The sequence below is a fragment of the Nomascus leucogenys genome, chromosome 13 (genome assembly GCF_006542625.1).
Source record: "Nomascus leucogenys isolate Asia chromosome 13, Asia_NLE_v1, whole genome shotgun sequence".
Taxonomy (NCBI): Eukaryota; Metazoa; Chordata; class Mammalia; order Primates; family Hylobatidae; genus Nomascus; species Nomascus leucogenys.
In genome coordinates, this window is record NC_044393.1 from 71,616,670 (window position 1) to 71,635,343 (window position 18,674).

The window sequence follows — 18,674 nt, forward strand, 5'->3', positions numbered from 1 at the left end:
ACTACCTTTTATCACATGAAACATGATGCCAAGAGTTCAGCATATTAACATAAATTGCAAACTTTATGAAGCCTAAGTAAAAATGACAGCGAAAAATCTATAAATCATTTAGAATGCAGTAATTCCATTTCCATTCAAAGCCATTTCTAATATCCATCAGAGGAATAATCTTATTTTCCAACTCTGAGAAAAGTTGTATTTTAAATCTCCATTTACTGATGGAATTGACTAGAAAAGAACCAAGATCTATTCACAAAAAACAGCAATGATGCCCAGGAGTCTGCTTTCCAAATGGCAAACTAGGGCAGAATTGAACACACGCGCTTCAGCTGGATCACTTCCAGTCTTCTTTTTGTATGGAGCTTTTAATGGGACCATCCCTAATGTAAAAATGGCAATGAGCGCTCTCAAGCTTCAAGTTTAAGAGACAGGAAAAAGGGAGCATCATGTTTGTGCAAATATGCAGACAAAGCATAACGTCCCAAATGGCACTTCAATCAAAGGCCCAAATTTATTGTTCTTTCCAGATTGCATCTTTCAACGCCTGTAGACCCTGCGGGTTTATCAAAAGGCAAGCTTTTATGATTGCTTTCATTAATGGTATGTTTTGTCAAAGTCTTCAATGTGAGTTATTTACTAAGTATAGAGAGAAAAGCCACACACTACCCCAAAGGAGTGCTGGGGTGTTATTACATTAGCTCTGTTAGAAACACAGCACATACTGAGCAAGCAATCAGTTATCAAGATAAAAGTGGACTCTTTTCACAATGGTAAAACTGAAGCTCCATTGTTCCTTAAAATTCACAGATAGATCTCTCTCTGGTCATCATAAGAAAAGCAGAGTCCTAAATGTAAGCTAAGTGTAGTTTGTAAAACCTATATAGTACAATCTTAAAATTGTAAAGGAAAAGAGACAAAAGTTTATTGATTAAACCCAATTATAGAGTCAGACTCATAATAAAACTCAATATTGATCTGTGGACATGATGCTAACATAATCAGTCACATTTAGATATTTAGCCCAGATCATATTGATCCATGTCAAGTTCAACTTTCAGCCATATTTGTAGATGGAAGTACTATATAATTCAAGCTGAAGGGTCTTCAGAATCAAACTAAAAAAGATACACAAACTAATGTACATCTCACATCAATGACAGATAGGAAAAGGTGAATATAGCAAGTAATCAATGAATGGCAGCTTATTGATGTGTAGGGTATAAGGTTATAATCTGTGGAGAAAGTATCATACTTACACCTTTACATTTAATAATTAGCTGAATGATTAAATACATTACATGTGATAAATTAACTGGATGAACACAAAACAGCTTTTCCTGAACTAATATACAATTGAACTTTTGTATTTTATTCTTCTGAGTCTTTTAATATAAAGTTAAATATATGATAATGTAGTGTGAAATAATATCAGATGAATAGGAGGCAGAATATTAAAACTGCAAATCACACATTTTATAAAATTGGAAGATTTTGTATTTTAAAAAATGTATCTTAGAATATTCATTTTTCCATTCATCTCAGCAAAAAATTCTTTTAGTAGCATTTTTATGAAACTAAATTACTAGTTTTATAAAACATCTGCTAAATTTTATACCTTATTTCTTTCACCAGAGAAGGTTACAACAGGAGTTAAAAATAATGCCCATTAATGGTTAATCTGTTGAGAACAGGATAGTGATAAATTTCACAGGAAAAAGACCTTTTTCCTGTGAAAAAAGTAAAAAAAATCTTTCTTTTACTATAAAGATTTGTAGAAGCAATTAAAAAATGGGCATACAATCTTTAAACAAAAATGTGTTTCTGAAAAAAGATCTATAGTTCATTTCTATAATTAAATCATATTTTTGTAAATTTATAAAGTACTTTTCTCAGGAAATACAATTCCAAACCATATACTGCTAAGGTAACAAGTCTTTCCAAATGACACACATGAATGGAAAATTACTTTTCAAACAATTACCATTGGTGATAAAAATGATATTAATGATAGCATTTTGAGTCCCAAATACAGACTCTACTTGGAAAAAACAGACAGGCAAACAAACCCACTAAAATTTTTATTTAAGAAAATCAACAACCTTCAATTTCTCCAGGGCTGTAATTTTATGAAAGTGAAATGTGTTCTTAGGAATCATTCTATTTTTAAAACACAGGCTGTGAAGACCAAACATTTTTACTTCTTTCTTTCTACATCAGATCAGCACCATTCAGAACATTTCATGCAAAACTACATTACCGTGTGGCAGTATAGTCTTAGTTTCCATGAATTTATGGAAGAAATAAATAAAAAAGTAACAGTCTTGACCTCCCTGAATGAAATGGGGTGGCGGGGCTGGGGGAGAGGGAGGGGGAGAGAGAAGAGAGAGAGAGAGAGAGAGAGAGGTAGGTAGATAGGCTGTGTTTCAATAAAACTTCATTTTCAAGAACAGGCATTCAGTTTCAGTTTGCTGGCCCTCTGGCCCTTGTTTTAAACAAAATAATAGCAATGTATACAAGTGTTTATAACATTTCTGAAAACTGACGGGCACGATGGCTCACGCCTGTAATCCCAACACTTTGGGAGGCCGAGGTGGTTGAATTACCTAGGGCCAGGAGTTCAAGACCAGCCTGACCAACATGGTGAAACCCTGTCTCTTACTAAAAAACACAAAAAATTAGCTGGATATGGTGGCAGGTGCCTGTAATCCCAGCTACTTGGGAGGCTGAGGCAGGAGAATTGCTTGAACCTGGGAGGCAAAGGTTGCAGTAAGCTGAGATTGTGCCACTGCACTCCAGCCTGGGCTACAGAGTGAGACTCCATTCCCATCCCACCCGTCACCCACAACCCCATCAAAAAACAAACAAACAAACAAAAAAAACTGTAAAGTGAAATGTAAGGCAACAATAGCATCAAAGCTAGGAGGAGTGAAACAGATGTAATACGGCTGAAATGCTTTTTTAGTAATAAAATTGTGTGTATGTATATTTAAGCTTTACAACATGATGTTAAGGAATACATATAGATAGTAAAATGGTTACAATACAGAAGCAAATTAACAAATCTGTCATCTTACGTAGCTACTTTTTTGTGACAGGGCAGCTAAAATCTACTTACTTAACAAAAATCACTAACAGTACAATTGTATGGATTCTAGTTGTCATGTTGTACATTAGATCTCTAGACTTGTTCATCCTACACAACTGCTAGTTTGTATCCTTTGACCTACATCTCCCCATTTCCTCCCTGCCGTCCTTCACTTTAAAGTTATCTCATGAACTAACGTAAAATAGAAAACCAGATATCATGAAGATATTATCTAGTTTCTTATTTTTATAAAGATATATTTTCACATAGCTTTCTACAGGTATAACATACCCATATGTTACTCTTGAGGGACACAGTCATCATCTATATCAAATGCAAAACATGCTTTTTAGTCAATTACCAAATCCAAGGCTTTAAAATTGGGTTATACTGGATTATCTTCAATTAATGTTACTATAACGCAACATTATGGTGACTAGTTTTAAACAGAAAATCATTCATGGTGTTACTCAGATTTCTCTGATAATGGAAAATTCCAGTTCAATCTGTCTTCTGAAACAATATGACAAATATCAAAACAAACCAACAAGCTATGAGCTTAAGCATTATACTGCAAAACTGTCATAAATTGTGATGATTAACCTATGGACTAACTACAGATGTGGGACTTGGTAATTGAGGATACTGGTGGAGTTTCTATGGCAACAGTTGGATATATGCTCGAGCGTCTTTAGGCGGTACTGTCACCAGGTGTGATAACAGTAGATGGAATGAAACCCAAATTGAGAAAGATTATTATTAGCTATAGATTTAAGAAGTTATAGAGGCTTTATGTAAGTCAAACCTAAAAATTAATTTTTTTCATTAGGATAATAGCTGTTGGAAGTTAAGAGGAAAGAATAAGTAGGCTGACAGTATCAACTTAAATAGGTAATACAGACTTGAAAATAGGTGGCATAGAAAATGATGTGAGGACTATCAGTGAGGAGCTTTTTGGTGGGCACTGACCACCACCTGCCCCTTAAGTGCTCAAGAATTCAAATCCCAGGAAAGGCATCTAAGTCAGAGAGAATGTGAGATTGAAAACAAAATTGAAATACTTCTTTTTTGCTATTGTGAATAGTGCTGCGATAAACATACATGTGCATGTGTCTTTATAGCAGCATGTGCACATGTACCCTAGAACTTAAAGTATAATAAAAAATATATATATATATTAAAAAATACTTCTTTTTTCTTTGCAAAAAATTCTCATGGTACTGCATTTGTTGCTGCTCCTAGTATTGTGAGAAATCATGGATGTAAAAGGAAAAGGGAAAGAAAAAGGTAAAGCGGCACTCTGGATGAGAAAAGGAGGCCATTTTTTACATTCTGAGGTCACTCTGGTGTCTGGGAGTGGGACTCTAGTATCAAAAGGACTAAAAGGGTGCTTTCAGCCAAGACTGCTCTCTGCAAAACACTGAGCTGAACTAAGAAGCAAATGACCCTTTTGAAATATAATACGATTTACTGTCCTACATTTAAAACTGGCCTATGTTTAGGAGTCCACCTGTAGCTGCATTTACCACTACTCACATCTGATTATACGCTTCTTATAATTCAAAACTCCCATACAGCTTGAAAATTTACAGGAAGTTAAAAGTGGCACAGCAAAGTAGGTGCCACTTCTCTTTTTATACCATCCATGTAGGCTTTAATAGGAAGAGTTTAATATTTTAAAATTTTACCTAGATCAGCCTGAATAGTATGTCCACGTTTTATGTATACATACTTTCTGCTGAAAAGCAAAAGAGTTTGTTCACACCTTTATTATTGACCCAAATAACTGCTTCGCTTCTTTTGGTTAAATTGATTCAAGACCTGATATATGAATTAACATATCTTGCTTTCCGCAGCAAATAACACATAAGTAATACTTTTGCATGATGACAACTTTGATCAACACAGAAACCTAGAATTACAAATAAGCAAAGTAAACCAATATTGAACATTTATTAGAAATAATATGTTCAATGTAAAAGAAAGACAAATGCTTTCCCAATGAAGTGTGAAATTTAACATATTAGATCAATCATGAAAATAAGTTCACAAAAGTAAATGTTAGTTTATATTTCAATTTAATAATTTAAAAATATTTAGCTTAAAAATAAACAGATGGCAGCTTTTCTGGTTCATTTTTGATATTAATTTATTATTGGAAGACAAATGCTACTATTCATATTGTATTATGTGACACACACATTGTATTATGTTACATATATAATTGAGAGACAGTGAAAACCAGGGTGCGTGCACTGCATTTTGGTTGGAGAGAACAAAGGATAGTTTAACCAAAGAATGTCCATCAATCTGGCAACTCTAGTACGTTATATTTTAAGTGAAAAAACTGGTTACCAGCCTCATCCCCACCCCTTCAGCTCACCCTCTTCTCTTAGAATTTTTATATATCCAGAGAGTCAAAGAAAAAAAGAAGTGGAATAGATGTGCTTATTAGAGAAATCTATAAATACATATTAGTAATGTCCCAAAAAGATAAGGTTGTCTTCCAGTAAGTTAGATTTTATAATTTTTTTTTATTTTTCCTAGTTATTGGTATGCTTAGTTTTTTAAAAAATAAGCTTCTTTTTAAGTTTTAAGATTTATACTTCATTCTAAAGCACTGGGTTTGTGAAAAATAAATAAAAATACATACTTCGAAGAAAAAATATAGAAGAAATAAAGTAGCAACTAGTGCCTCCAATAAAACATATCCCCTGAATATTTTAGATGTAATTCTACCCATATTTTGCTCTTTCAGCTGGGTGTTTTTTTATGTAGTGAAAATAATACCGCATGTATAACTTAGCATTTTTGCCACTTAACATATATTGACCATTTGTTTTGCATGTTATTACAACACCTTCGTGGCTATTACCCTTGTGCCTGTATGAATGGTAGATATTAGGTTGTTTCTACTTTTTTTGTTGTGATAGGCATTTTTTGTTTCATAATCAATAAAGCTAACTTAAATATTCTGGGTTAGGCTAGAAAGTAGGGGACTGATCCTGTAAACAAGATCATGATATTCCTCAAACATTGTATCATTAAAAATTTTTAAAAACTTCTAATTTTAAAAATCATGAAAATACTGACCTTTACCAGCTACAGGCCAGCAAAGAAATGAGAAACAAAGCATATTTAAATGGGTTGGGAACATACATATTTATACAACTAGATATTTAATCTTTTATTTTCTCAATTTCTACTCGTGATTTTAAAAGCTGTTTTTCTAAAAGATCATCAGGAAAGAAAACAAAAATTGATTATGTAAGTCAAGGGAGGGAGGAAAATACTATGGATGAAACTACTCTCTGGAGTAATTCATGGCATTTCTCTCATAGTTCAGGGTCACTATTCTCATTCTGATGAGGTAGAACATTTTGTTTCTTCCTTTCATCATTCCTTTTTTTTTTTTTTTTTTTTTTTTTTTTGACGGACTCTTGCTCTGTTGCCCAGGCTGGAGTGCAGTGGTGCGATCTCGGCTCACTGTAAGCTCCGCCTCCCAGGTTCACGCCAGCAGAGGTCTGCCCTGATTTAAAACTTTACTAGCAGCCTGGAATACAAGTCAGCTGTTGTTAACAAATTGAAACAATTTCACTCTTTAGTTATAACAAGTAAATTCAGTTCCCATAGCCTGATCAATTTTGCCTTGACAGTAAATTGATATCAAATAACAGAAAGGTTTTGTTAGAAACAGATCATAGGGCTGAGTGCTGTGTCTCATGCCTGTAATCCCAGCACTTTGGGAGCCGAGGTGGGCAGATCACCTGAGGTAAGGAGTTCAAGACCAGCCTGGCCAACATGGAGAAACCCCATCTCTGTTAAAAAGACAAAAATTAGGCAGGTGTGGTAGCACCGGTAATCCCAGCTACTTGGGAGGCTGAGGCATGGGAATCCCATAGCCTGATCAGTCCTGCCTTGACAATAAATTGATATCGAATAATAGAAAGGTTTTGTTATTATTTGTTACAGGCAGGTGCAGTGGCTCATGCCTATAATCCCAGCATTTTGGCAGGCTGAGGCCAGTAGATCACCTGTCAGGAGTTCGAGACTAGCCTGGTCAACATGGAGAAACTCTGTCTCTACTAAAAATACAAAAACTAGGTGGGTGTGGTGGCACACACCTGTAATCCCAGCTGCTGAGATTACTTGGGAGGCTACTTGGGAGGCTGAAGCACGAGAATGGCTTAAACCTGGGAGGCAGAGGTTGCAGTGAGGCGAGATGGCACCACTGCACTCCCTCTCTCTCCAGAGGCAGACTCTGTCTAAAAAAATTCTGTATTATTCAGCCACAGTCTTAAAGTTCTATGCTAGTGGCTCCTACCCACTTTTCTTGCCATTATGTGCAAGCAACAATAGCCATGAGCTCAGCATATTCCTCGGGCATTCCTTGCACTCAGGATGTTAAGAAAAAATATGGGAACACAAGTGAAGGAAGATGATGATTAAAAAAAAATAAAATAGCTATTAAGTCACTGTAATTATGTGGTTCTGAACTAGGGGCGATTCCTCACCAACTGCAACCCTACCCTCTGGGACATTTGGCAATGTCCAGAGATATTTTTGGTTGTCTGACCTGGGACCAGGTGGGAGACTATTGATATCTATTGGGTAGAGGACAGGGGTGCTGTAAAACATTACATAATACACAGGAAAAGTTTCTTACTCCACTCCCTGCCCCAAAACAAATAATTATCTAGCCCAAAATGTCAATAGTGTTGAAATTGAGAAACCATGCTTCAACTTACAAAAAATTCTGCTTCTGGTCATGATGGCATAATTGAGAATAAACTTAACCTCCTACCTGAACTAAGTATTCGAAAAAAATTTACAAAATTTGTATTAAACGCTGCACGTTGGGCAACGTGATTCCTGAGGGATGGGAAACAAGGTGAGCCTTACAGTCACTCCAGGTTACTGCCAGGAGAAACTCTATAGCCCATGGCACAAGGAACAGGAACCCAGGAAAAGCCCAGTGGTCTCCCTGAGTCCAAAAGATGGAACTGACAGTTCAGGAGGGTCATAGTAACTAGAGTTTGTAGGAAAGAGTACTGGAGAGAAGAGAGCTGCCCAGCAAGAGACTCTCAAGATCTGCAGAAGGGCTCCCCCAAGAATTCAGCTGACTACCCATCAGCTCACGCATGTGTAGAAAGGGAAAGAAGCAATCTAAAGGATTCAAGAGGACAGTGCCCCAAACTCACACAGTCTAGAATAGCACTGCTTTTCAGCAGCAAGAATATAAAAGCTCATAATTCACAGGTTATCAGTTAGAGTATTAAGAAAGATGTTGGTCCAGAAATGGGGAAAATGCATCCTGGACTAAACACTGCTTAGTCTTCCCTAACAAAACTTGAAAGCAAAGCTTGAAAGGATTGAATTGTTTCCAAGTAACTTAACTGTGTCTCAGAACAAGCATTTTTATGAAGAAAGCTATACCAAGGCACATCATAATCAAATTGCTCAAAAACAGTGTTAAAGAGAAAAATCTTTAAAGCAGCTAGAGGAAAAAAGGACATTATTTATAGAGGAACAAACCAAAATAGCAGCACATTTCTCATTGGAAAAACAAATGCAAGCTAGAAGAAAGTGGAGCAACATCTTTAAAGTACTAAAAGAAAAATATCTTCAAAATGAGGGTAAAATAAAGACTTTTTTTCATATATAAAGAAGCTAAAAGTATTCATTACCAGTAGATCTGCGCTACGAGAAAAGTCAAAGGAGGTCCTTCAAGAAGTAAAAATTTCTATACTAGACAATGAAAGGCACCGGAAATGGTAATGTACATATACATAACATGTACATAATGGACATGTACAAAATGGACATGTACATAACATTTTTCTTTCACTTTTAATTTATTTAAAAGATATTGTCTAAGGCAATAATCATAATAGCAATGTATTGTGGGCTTTACAACATATATAGAAGTAAAATATATGACAAGAATAGTACAAAAGCCAAGAGAGGAGAAATAGAAGTTTACTATTGTAAAGTTTGCATACTATACATGAAGATGTATAATAAATTTAAAGGGTATACTTTAAATTCTAAAGCAATCACAAAGATAACAAAACAATTGGACTGAAATAAAAAATTCCATTTACTAAAGCAACAAAGATGAAATACCTAGAAATAAATCTGACAAAAGATGTGCAAGATCTGTTCACTGAAAACTACAAACATCCCAAAGAGAAACTAAAGACTACCTAAACAAATGAAGTGATACATTGTATTCACAGATTGGAAGATTCAATATTAAGAAGTCAGTTTTCCAAAATTTTCCAAGGACTGACCTATAGATCGAAGGCATTCCCAGTAAAATCTCCAGCAAGGAATGTCAAGATGTTTTAAAAATTTACATTGTACCCCATATATATAAACAATTATTTGTCAATTAAAAGTGAATAAACTTATTTTAAAAATTCATAGAGAAATTCAAAGGACATAGAATAGCCAAAATACTTTTGAATAAGAGAAATCAATTCGGAGGACTTGAACTACCTGACTGTAAGATTTACAAAGCTATAGTAATCAAGACAGTGTGGTAATAATATTTAGATAAACTGACCAAAGAAAGGATAGCCCAGAAATAAACTCATATGTAGTTAATTGATTTTTCACAAATATGCAAGGGCAATTCAGGGTATGATAATCTTTTCAACTCTTTGTGTTAGAACAACTGGACATCCATATGCCATCCATAAATACTGATGGATACCTCTCATCATATACAACAATTAACTCGAAATGGTTGTAAAATGTAAACGCCAAAATTGTAAAATTTCTAGAAAAAAGCAAAGGAGAAAATGTTTGCAATTTGGGTTAGGCAAAGATTCTTTAGTTATAACATCAAAAGCACAACTATGAAAAAAATCGATAAAATGGACTTCATCAAAATTAAGAATTTCTTTTTTTTTTTTTCTGAAAGTCACTATTAAGAGATGTGAAAAGACAAGCCATAGATTAGGAGAAAATATTTGCACATCACGTATCTGACAAACATCTTGTATCCAGAACACACAGGGAAACTTCATTTTATTGTGCTTTGCAGATGTGTTTTTCATAAATTGAAAGTTCGTGGCAACCCTGTGTCAAGCAAGTCTATGGTGCCACTTTTCTAACAACACGTGCTCATATCATGACTCTGTTTCACCTTATGGTAATTCTCACAGTATTTCCAACTTTTTTATTATTAGTATATCTATCATGGTCATCTGTGAAAAGTGATCTTTGATGTTATTGTAATTGTTCTGGGGTGCCACAAACTACACCCATATAAGATGGTAAACTTAATAAATGTTATATGTGTTCTGACTGTTCCCCATCTCTCTCCCTTTTCTTGGGCCTCCCTATTTCCTGACACACAACAATATTAAACTTAGGCTAACTAATAACCCGAAATGATCTCTAAGTGTTCAAATGAATGAAAGAATCCCATCTCCCTCACTTTAAATTAAAAGCTACAAATGATCACGCTTAGTGAGCAAGGTATGTCATAAGCCGAGATAGGCTGAAAGCGAGGCCTTTTGCACCAAGTAGCCAAGTTGTGAATGCAAAGGAAAAGTTGTTGAAGTAAATTAAAATTGCTACTCCAGTGAACACACAAATAATAAGAAAGCAAAACAGCCTTATTGCTGATATGAATAAAGTTTGAATGGTCTGGATAGATCAAACCAGCCACAATATTCCCTTAAACCAAAGCCTAATCCAGAGCAAGGCCCTGCCTTTCTTCGATTCTATGATGGCTGAGAGAGGTGAAGAAGCCTCTGCAAACTGTGAAGCCAGCAGAGGTCAGCTCATTAGGGTTAAGGAAAAGAAGCCATCTCTATTACATAAAAGTACAAGGTAAAACAGCAAGGGTTGATGCAGAAATGGCAGTAAGTTATCCAAAAGATCCAGCTAAGATCACTGATGAAGTTAGCTATGCTAAATAACAGATTTTTAGTGTAGACAAAATAATCTTCTATTGGAAGAAGATGCCATCCAGGACTTTCACAGTTAGAGAGAAGTCAATGCTTGGCTTCAAAGCTTCAAAGTACAGGCTCTCTTGTTAGTGGCTAATGCAGCTGGTGACTTTAAGTTGAAGCCAATGTCTATTAACCATTTTGAAAATCCCAGAGCCCTTAAAAACTATGCTACATCAACCCTGTCTGTGCTCTATAACTGAAAGAACAAGCCCAGATGATGGTGCATCTGCTTACAGCATAGTTTACTGAATATTTTAAGTCCACTGCTGAGGCCTGATGTTAGAACAAAAGAATCTGTTCAAAGTATTATTGCTCACTGACACAGCATCTAGTTGCTCAAGAGCTCTGCTGGAGATGTACAAGGAGATTAATGTCATTTTCATGCTTTCTAACCCAACATCCATTCTGCAGCCCACAGATCACGAGTAATTTCAAATTTCAAGTCTTATTATTTAAGAAATACATTTTATAAGGCTATAGCTGCCATATATAGTGATTCCTATGAGCCATCTGGGAAAAGTAAATTGAAAACCTGGAAAGGATTCATCATTCCAAATACCATTAAGAACATTTGTGATTCTTGGGAGGAGGTAAAAATATCAACATTTATAGGAGTTTGGAGGAAGTTGATTCCAACCTTCAGGGACAACTTAAAGGGATTGAAGACTTGAGTGGAGGAAGTCACTGCAGATGTCATGAAAATAGCAACAGAACCAGAATTAAAAGTGGAGCCTGAAGATGTGACTGAATTGCTGCAATCTCATGATAAAACTTGAACAGATAAGAAGTTAGTTCCTTTGGGTGAAGCAAAGAAAGTGATTTTCGAGATGGAATCTACTTCTGGTGAAGATGCTGTGAACATTGTTGAAAGGACAACAAAGGATTTAGGATATTACATAAACTTAGTTCATAAAGCAGAGGTAAAGTTTTAGAGGATTGACTCCAATTTTCAAAGAAGTTCTACTTTGGGCAAAATGATAGCAAACAGCATCGCATGCTACCGGAATATCTTTCATGAAAGAATCAGTCACTGCAGCAAACTTCAACCTTGTCTTATTTTAAGAAATTGCCACATCCACACGAACCTTCAACAACCAGCAACCTGATCAGTCAGCAGCCATCAACAGTGAGGCAAGACCCTCTACCAGGAAAAATATTATAATCACTGAAGTCTCAGGTGATTGTTAGTATTTTTAGCAATAAAGTATTTTAAACTTATGTTTCAGACATGATGCTAGTGCATGCTTAATACACTACAGTGTAGTATAAACATAACTTTTTTATTTTTTTGAGACAGGGTTTCACTCTATTGCCCAGGCTGGAGTGCAGTGGCGCTATTTCACTGCAACCTCCACCTCTCGGGTTCAAGCAGTTCTCCTACTTCAGCCTCCCAAGTGCTGGGACTATAGCCATGTACCACCATGTTCAGCTAATTTTGTATTTTTTGTAGATACAGGGTTTCATCATGTTGCCCAGTCTGGTCTCGAACTCCTGAACTGAAGAGATCCCCCCACCTCAACCTCCCAAAGTGCTGGGATTACAGGCTTGCGCCACTGCGCCGGCCAAACATAACTTTTATACACACTGGGAAACCAAAGAATTTGTATGACTCACTTTATTGAGATATTCATTTTATTGTAGTGGTCTGGAACTGAACCCACAATATCTCCTAGGTATGCCTGTATAAAGACCTCTTGAAACCCAATAAGAAAATAGCCTAATTACAAATTAGGCAAGGTATGTGCAGAGATACATAACCAAAGAATAAATATGGATAGCAAAAAAGCATATGAAAATAGCATTTCTCTATATGAGCAATAGTCAACTAGAAAATATAATAAAAAATATAAGATGCAATAGCAAGGAAAGTATGAAAGGCTTAGAAATTAGCTTAACCAAGAATAAAAAGGGCTCTATGGAAAATTATTAAAATGTAAAGGACTCAGATTTGAATAAATGAAAGGATATTTCATAGTCATGGCTGGGACAACTGAACATTACATAGGTATGGATCTGGAGGCATTCTACGTTTCCATCTCTGGAGGAATGAATAGAAATAAAATGTGCCATAGACTAGGTATCATAAGACAGAAGCCCATTTACATGGTATGCAGTAATCAGAAGAATGAGATTAGATGTATTCATGAAAACATGGACAAATTTTAAAAACACAGAGATGAACAAAAACAGTAAGACTGAATATGATAAAGAATACAAAACCATTTATGAGATTGACGCTAAATGTGCACATACAAAATGCAAATTTGCAAAATGAAAAACACAGGAAATTCACATTAAATGCTGTAGAACTGTAGCTTATAGGGGAAGGGACAGAGACTGGCCTATGGAGAGGAAAGAAACAAATTTATAAAAACTTGGTTTTCAACAAGAATCAAAACTTGGAGGGAAAAAAAAATAGATCAGCTGGATGGAAGAAAATTGTTTTGGGAAGAGATTTGACTTGAGTTAATGTTGTGCTGGAGGTGAGCAATGAACAGAGCTCCAGAGGAAAAAAGTTCTACCCAGGGTTGAGGGAGTCTTATACTTTGATGCCCTGTGCAGGCACAGCCCAGGGATAAATACCCAATTCGGCACTTGAAGTAGGAAAGAAGAGTGGATAAGAGCTGTGCTGCAAGAGAAATGCCTGAGTGAGCACCCCTGTGTATAGCTGGGGAATACCCAACAAGTTACTATGTACCGCTGTGGCAAGAATCTGATGAAAATGATGTAAGGAATTCATAGGTGTCTGGAGTTGATCCAAGGAGGACACAGACTACATGGACTTCATTGCCAGGTGCCCTGGCAGGTCCATGGTGACGAGCAGTGCATACAGCACATAAGTAATGAAACCAGTGACAGAAGTCATGCCTAAGGCCATGTGAACAGAGAACAGTCTTAGGCTAGATGCTACATTCAACGATATCACAGTTTTATGTAATCTCTCTGAAACTTAATTTACTATGGATCACATGGAAGAAGAGTGGGGGGAAGAATCTTAAATTAATTGAATTTTAATCTGTGACTCAGTTGTTTTGAATTAGTGAGTTAAAGTTTTTTGGCAACATTAGAAATTAAAATTTAAGATATGTTCAATTGTAGAAAAATAAAGTTACACTTCTGTACACCTTAGCTCTGATGAAACACTGTTATCTGCTGTGCCATACTCTATGCATATTACCCGGAGGGTGAGAGGAAGGTGGAAGCAGCGAATTAAATTTTCAAATACAGGGAAAACATCAGAATGTGCTCTTTTTATTTTATTTTACCTTTTAAGATGACAATGCTACTAATTTTAAAGAAGAAATTTTAAATCAATGAAAAAATTAATATATAATATTCCTAAATAGTTTTCACTACATACAAAAAACAGCCCCCAAATAATTACGATAATCTATAAGTATGGTCTGTGGTTTCTAAAATAAAGAAATAAAAAGCTCATGGTTCACATTTAATTATTTGAACTAAAGTGCCTTTGTTTAGGATGCCCAGAAATGATACTGAAGGGTATCTAAAAAGAAAAGAGAATAGTTACTTGATGCATGAAAAGCAGAAGAAAATAATGCATGTCAAGATGTTATTCCCTTTGAGAAGAATCTCAAGAATAAAAAGCCACAAGTTGAGCTGAAAGTTAAAGACAAATACTTATTACAGGTAAAACAGGATAAGCTTTGTAAAGAAGTACAACAAGTTAAAACACTTGGTTTAGTGATTATCAAAGCTATGTTTGAAGATGTTTTGACCATCATTCCATAATTATTAAACATCAGTCATTTAAAATTAAAAAATTAGTTCTTAACAACTTAAGGTAGCATTCGAAAAGTGACATATCTTTAAGGTACAAGGGGAAAAAAGTTGGCTTTATGACTTATTATTTTTATCAATCTACAACAAAAAATAGACCTATTATCCTTCTGGGGTGTTAAGAACAATTCTAGAAGGTAATGATTCATCATTTTGGTATTCTGAAATCCTATCAAAGCAAATTTGATTTTGCAATACTTTTTCCATATCTATAGGAGACTTAAGTCAAAATCATAATAAACTAAAATAAATTTTCCTTTGAGAAGTTTTGGAGGATTTTCTTACGTGCTCTTGAGATTTCTAGAAATACCCTGATGCTTGACAAATCCATGATTGGAAACCACATGTACCATTTACTCCAGATTTATGTGAAAAATTAGATAACTGATTATATGACTACTAATATGAACTATTTTCATTTAATTAGGAATCAATTAATGATGTAAACTATAATACTGAACAAATTTGCCTCAATTTTATATCTTATTAAGGCTATTAATTGATAATCAAATTATTTTTTAACAAAACTTACAAAGCTGAGCATCTGCATGGAGAGTTCCTCCTTTAGGATTCAGTTTCTGGGTTTGAATTGTAGGAACTGGTTTATATGATTGACCTGTGGCCCTATACATGGCTTGAACCCATAATATTCTGTCCTGTTCATCATCACTGGCAAAGATTACAGTATCTCCTTCTTTAACAGCATTAAAGAACATACGACCACCCTGAAGGCCTGTGGAGGAAACAAAAAGACATCATTAAAAATTTATAGGATTGGCAGATTTTAGTCTCATTCACTAACTGACCTCATGGAAAAGAATGGCTTTGATATTAGCAGTTAAATGTTTTAAAGAATACTTAGTTTAAAGGATCAAATCCACAATCAAAGACTTGAAGAAAAACAATAACAAAAAGGGTTAAGCTCCCATATCACCTCAGAAATAAAAAATAACCTAGGGAAACAGTCCATGACACAGTGTCATTCTACAAGACATATAAACACACTCCATGGAAATGCATAGCACAATCTGATATTTCATGCCAGAGAAAGAAGTTTTATCTGTTGGCATATTTGCCATTCTATACATGGGAAAAATATATAATGATTAAGACAAAAATGATATTTCATATTGCATGTATGCTATCTTTTATAAAATTCTTTCACAGAAGATAATATTTTGCGTTTTAAGTGAACAATTTGTTAATATAATCATAAATTTCTATTTCTTAATCTCTATTCACCAATATTTAATCATTATGTTTATTAATGTCTACATTTCTTGATCTTAGATATTAATGTCATTAACATTCATTCAATTTTTTAAATATCAGGTGTCCAATACTCTTTCCAGTATTAATATGAAGGGAGAGAGAGAACTACAAGAATATACTGCTGGGGAGAAAATTAGTAGTTATAGTAATTCATTTGCCATTTCTTTGCCTATTTCTGCTATAACTTTTGCTTTCCAGCGAAGAAGTTTCTGAAAACATTGTAATATCTCATATAATTATTCCATGACAGTGAATTTTACACATTTCAACCTTGAGCTAAAATAATAATAAATATGATGAAATATGGCTAAAAATACAAGCCCTCCAAAAGAGATAATTTGAATCTCATAAAGTCTTGCCCAGGTATATAAGTGAAATATGCACCCTATTCATCGAGAGGGGTTTAAATTGTAGAACAGACACAGGATATTTATAAGAATTCCATGCATACATACATGGCAGGGAAAGTGACTCAATTAAGATTTACCTGGGTGGGGATCGGTATAATCCACAGTATAGCCTTCAAGCTGCATTAATTCTTGTGGTTCAGACTTTTTTTCTCTATAACTGCACATAGCAAAGGTATATTGGCTAACCTGCTTGAGAAAAAAAAAAGTTTACAGATTAGTCACATTAAATTTACCAAATTTAACTTTTGTTTTTTTCTTTATCAAAATACTCTTTTCCCAATTAAAAATATAACATAATTTGCACATAAATTATTAAATTTTAGCATTTTTCAAAACCTAGCTCAGAGACTCAAGCACCTTTCGATTGTCAGCTTGCATTTGTTGGGTCTTCTATGCCTATGATACAGCATTCCCCAAGACAATGATTTGCCGCTCAATATTAATAGAAGCACCATAAATAAGTATTCATGTTGATATGTTTGAGATCATTAGCCTATTAAGAAGGTAAATAGCCTTCTTTTACTTCATGGTTTCTTACAGCTTTTAATATGCTAACGTAGGCTATAAATCTCTAAGAGTAAGATTAGGAGTAGTCCTAGATTTACATAAACATGGGACCACATTCTCAAGCATATTTATATCAAGACTTTTAACAAAGTGAAAAAAGACCTCACGCCTGTAATCCCAGCATTTTGGGATGCTGAGGTGGGCAGATCATGAGGTCAGGAGATAGAGACCATCTTGTCTAACACGGTGAAACCCCATCTCTATTAAAAATACAAAAAATTAGCCAGGCGTGGTGGCACACACCAGTAGTCCCAGCAACTCGGGAGGCTGAGGTAGAAGAATCCTTGAACCTGGGAGGCAGAGGTTGTAGTGAGACGAGATCACGCCTTTGCACCCCAGCCTGGGCGACAGAGCGAGACTCCATCTCAAAAATAAATAAATAAATAAATAAAACAAAATAAAATAAAAATAAATCTCACTAAAAGTTGAGAATTTAACGGCCACATAATGAAAACCTCAGGCAGGGCCAGGATGGAGTAAATTTGGGGCAGCCAGTGACAACATTGCCAAGATCTGGTTTGCCTCTTAATTCTTCTTGTCTTTTGGAATTGGCCTCATTTCCTTGTGGTAAAGTCTTACTAGAACCATAGCTGCTTTGAAGTCACCTACCTGAGTGTGTCTGCTTGGATCACAAGGCCATATTTGAACAAAATACTGTAAATGGGGAATGTTTCATTAGCCCAGTTTGGGTCAAGAGCTCGTGTATGCAGCAAAGACGTTAGATGCTACAACAGGCACACTCTTACAAGGTCCCCCAACAGAGATAGGGGGAGGTTCTGCTCCCAGCAGGAGAAAAGGCTGTTTGGTGGATATACATCTAAATTGCAAAATATCCTACAACACAGAGTCCATGGAAAATAGTTTGGTTAGTGTATTTTTTTTCTTTTTCTCTTTTTTGAGACAGGGTCTCACATTGTCACCCAGGCTGGAGGACACTGGCATGACTATGGCTCATTGCAGCCTCCACCTTTGGTGATCCAATGATCCTCCCACTCAGCCTCATGAATAGCTGGACCACAGGTGCATCTACCATGCCCAGCTAATTTTTAAAAATTATTTGTAGAGAAAAGGTCTCTTTCTGTTACCTGGGCTTGGTTAATGTTAATTATTTCCTTTTTCTGTTTTTAAACATAAAATGAAACTAAGGAAACATAGTACCTTTCAATAGACAGTGATTACTTCAATAGGACCCCAAAATAAACTAATTATGAAAAACAGAAAATATGGGCTACATTAAAATCAAGGAATTCTCTTCATTTAAAGGGTATCATGAAGAAAGTAAAAAAGGCAAAGCAACAGACTAAGAGAAGATGCATGCAAAACATATATTCAATCAATAACTCACATCAGAAATACAAAGAACTATAAATCAACAGGGAAAACTCAGAACACATGTTAGAAAAACAGGCAAAAGATGACTACTCTTTTTTATTTTCACATCCACTCTCTGTACCTGAGGCCAGAAAGAGAGGTTTGAGGTAGTGACAGGTGTAAGATGCAGGGATCAACACTGTAACTTTTAAAAGGAGAAAATATATTTTCTGTTCTGAGTAAAGAAGAGCTCTTTTCTCT

At 35.2% G+C, this 18,674-nt stretch overlaps 1 protein-coding gene across 10 annotated transcripts in view; it reads right to left on the bottom strand.

The window, feature by feature from the left end:
- CADPS2 (calcium dependent secretion activator 2) overlaps positions 1-18,674 on the bottom strand; it is a 564,312-nt gene that overhangs the window by 159,703 nt on the left and 385,935 nt on the right. For 4 of the 10 annotated variants that reach the window (XM_030826807.1, XM_030826802.1, XM_030826809.1 and 1 more), the window contains exons 10-12: positions 16,613-16,721; positions 15,386-15,586; positions 6,179-6,187 (exon numbers count right to left, since the gene is read on the bottom strand). In XM_030826807.1, coding sequence (XP_030682667.1) covers positions 6,179-6,187; positions 15,386-15,586; positions 16,613-16,721 — 319 coding nt within the window. Of the gene's footprint in view, positions 1-6,178; positions 6,188-15,385; positions 15,587-16,612; positions 16,725-18,674 lie in introns of all 10 variants that reach the window. The other 6 variants (XM_030826805.1, XM_030826801.1, XM_030826810.1 and 3 more) reach the window with 3 other exon arrangements.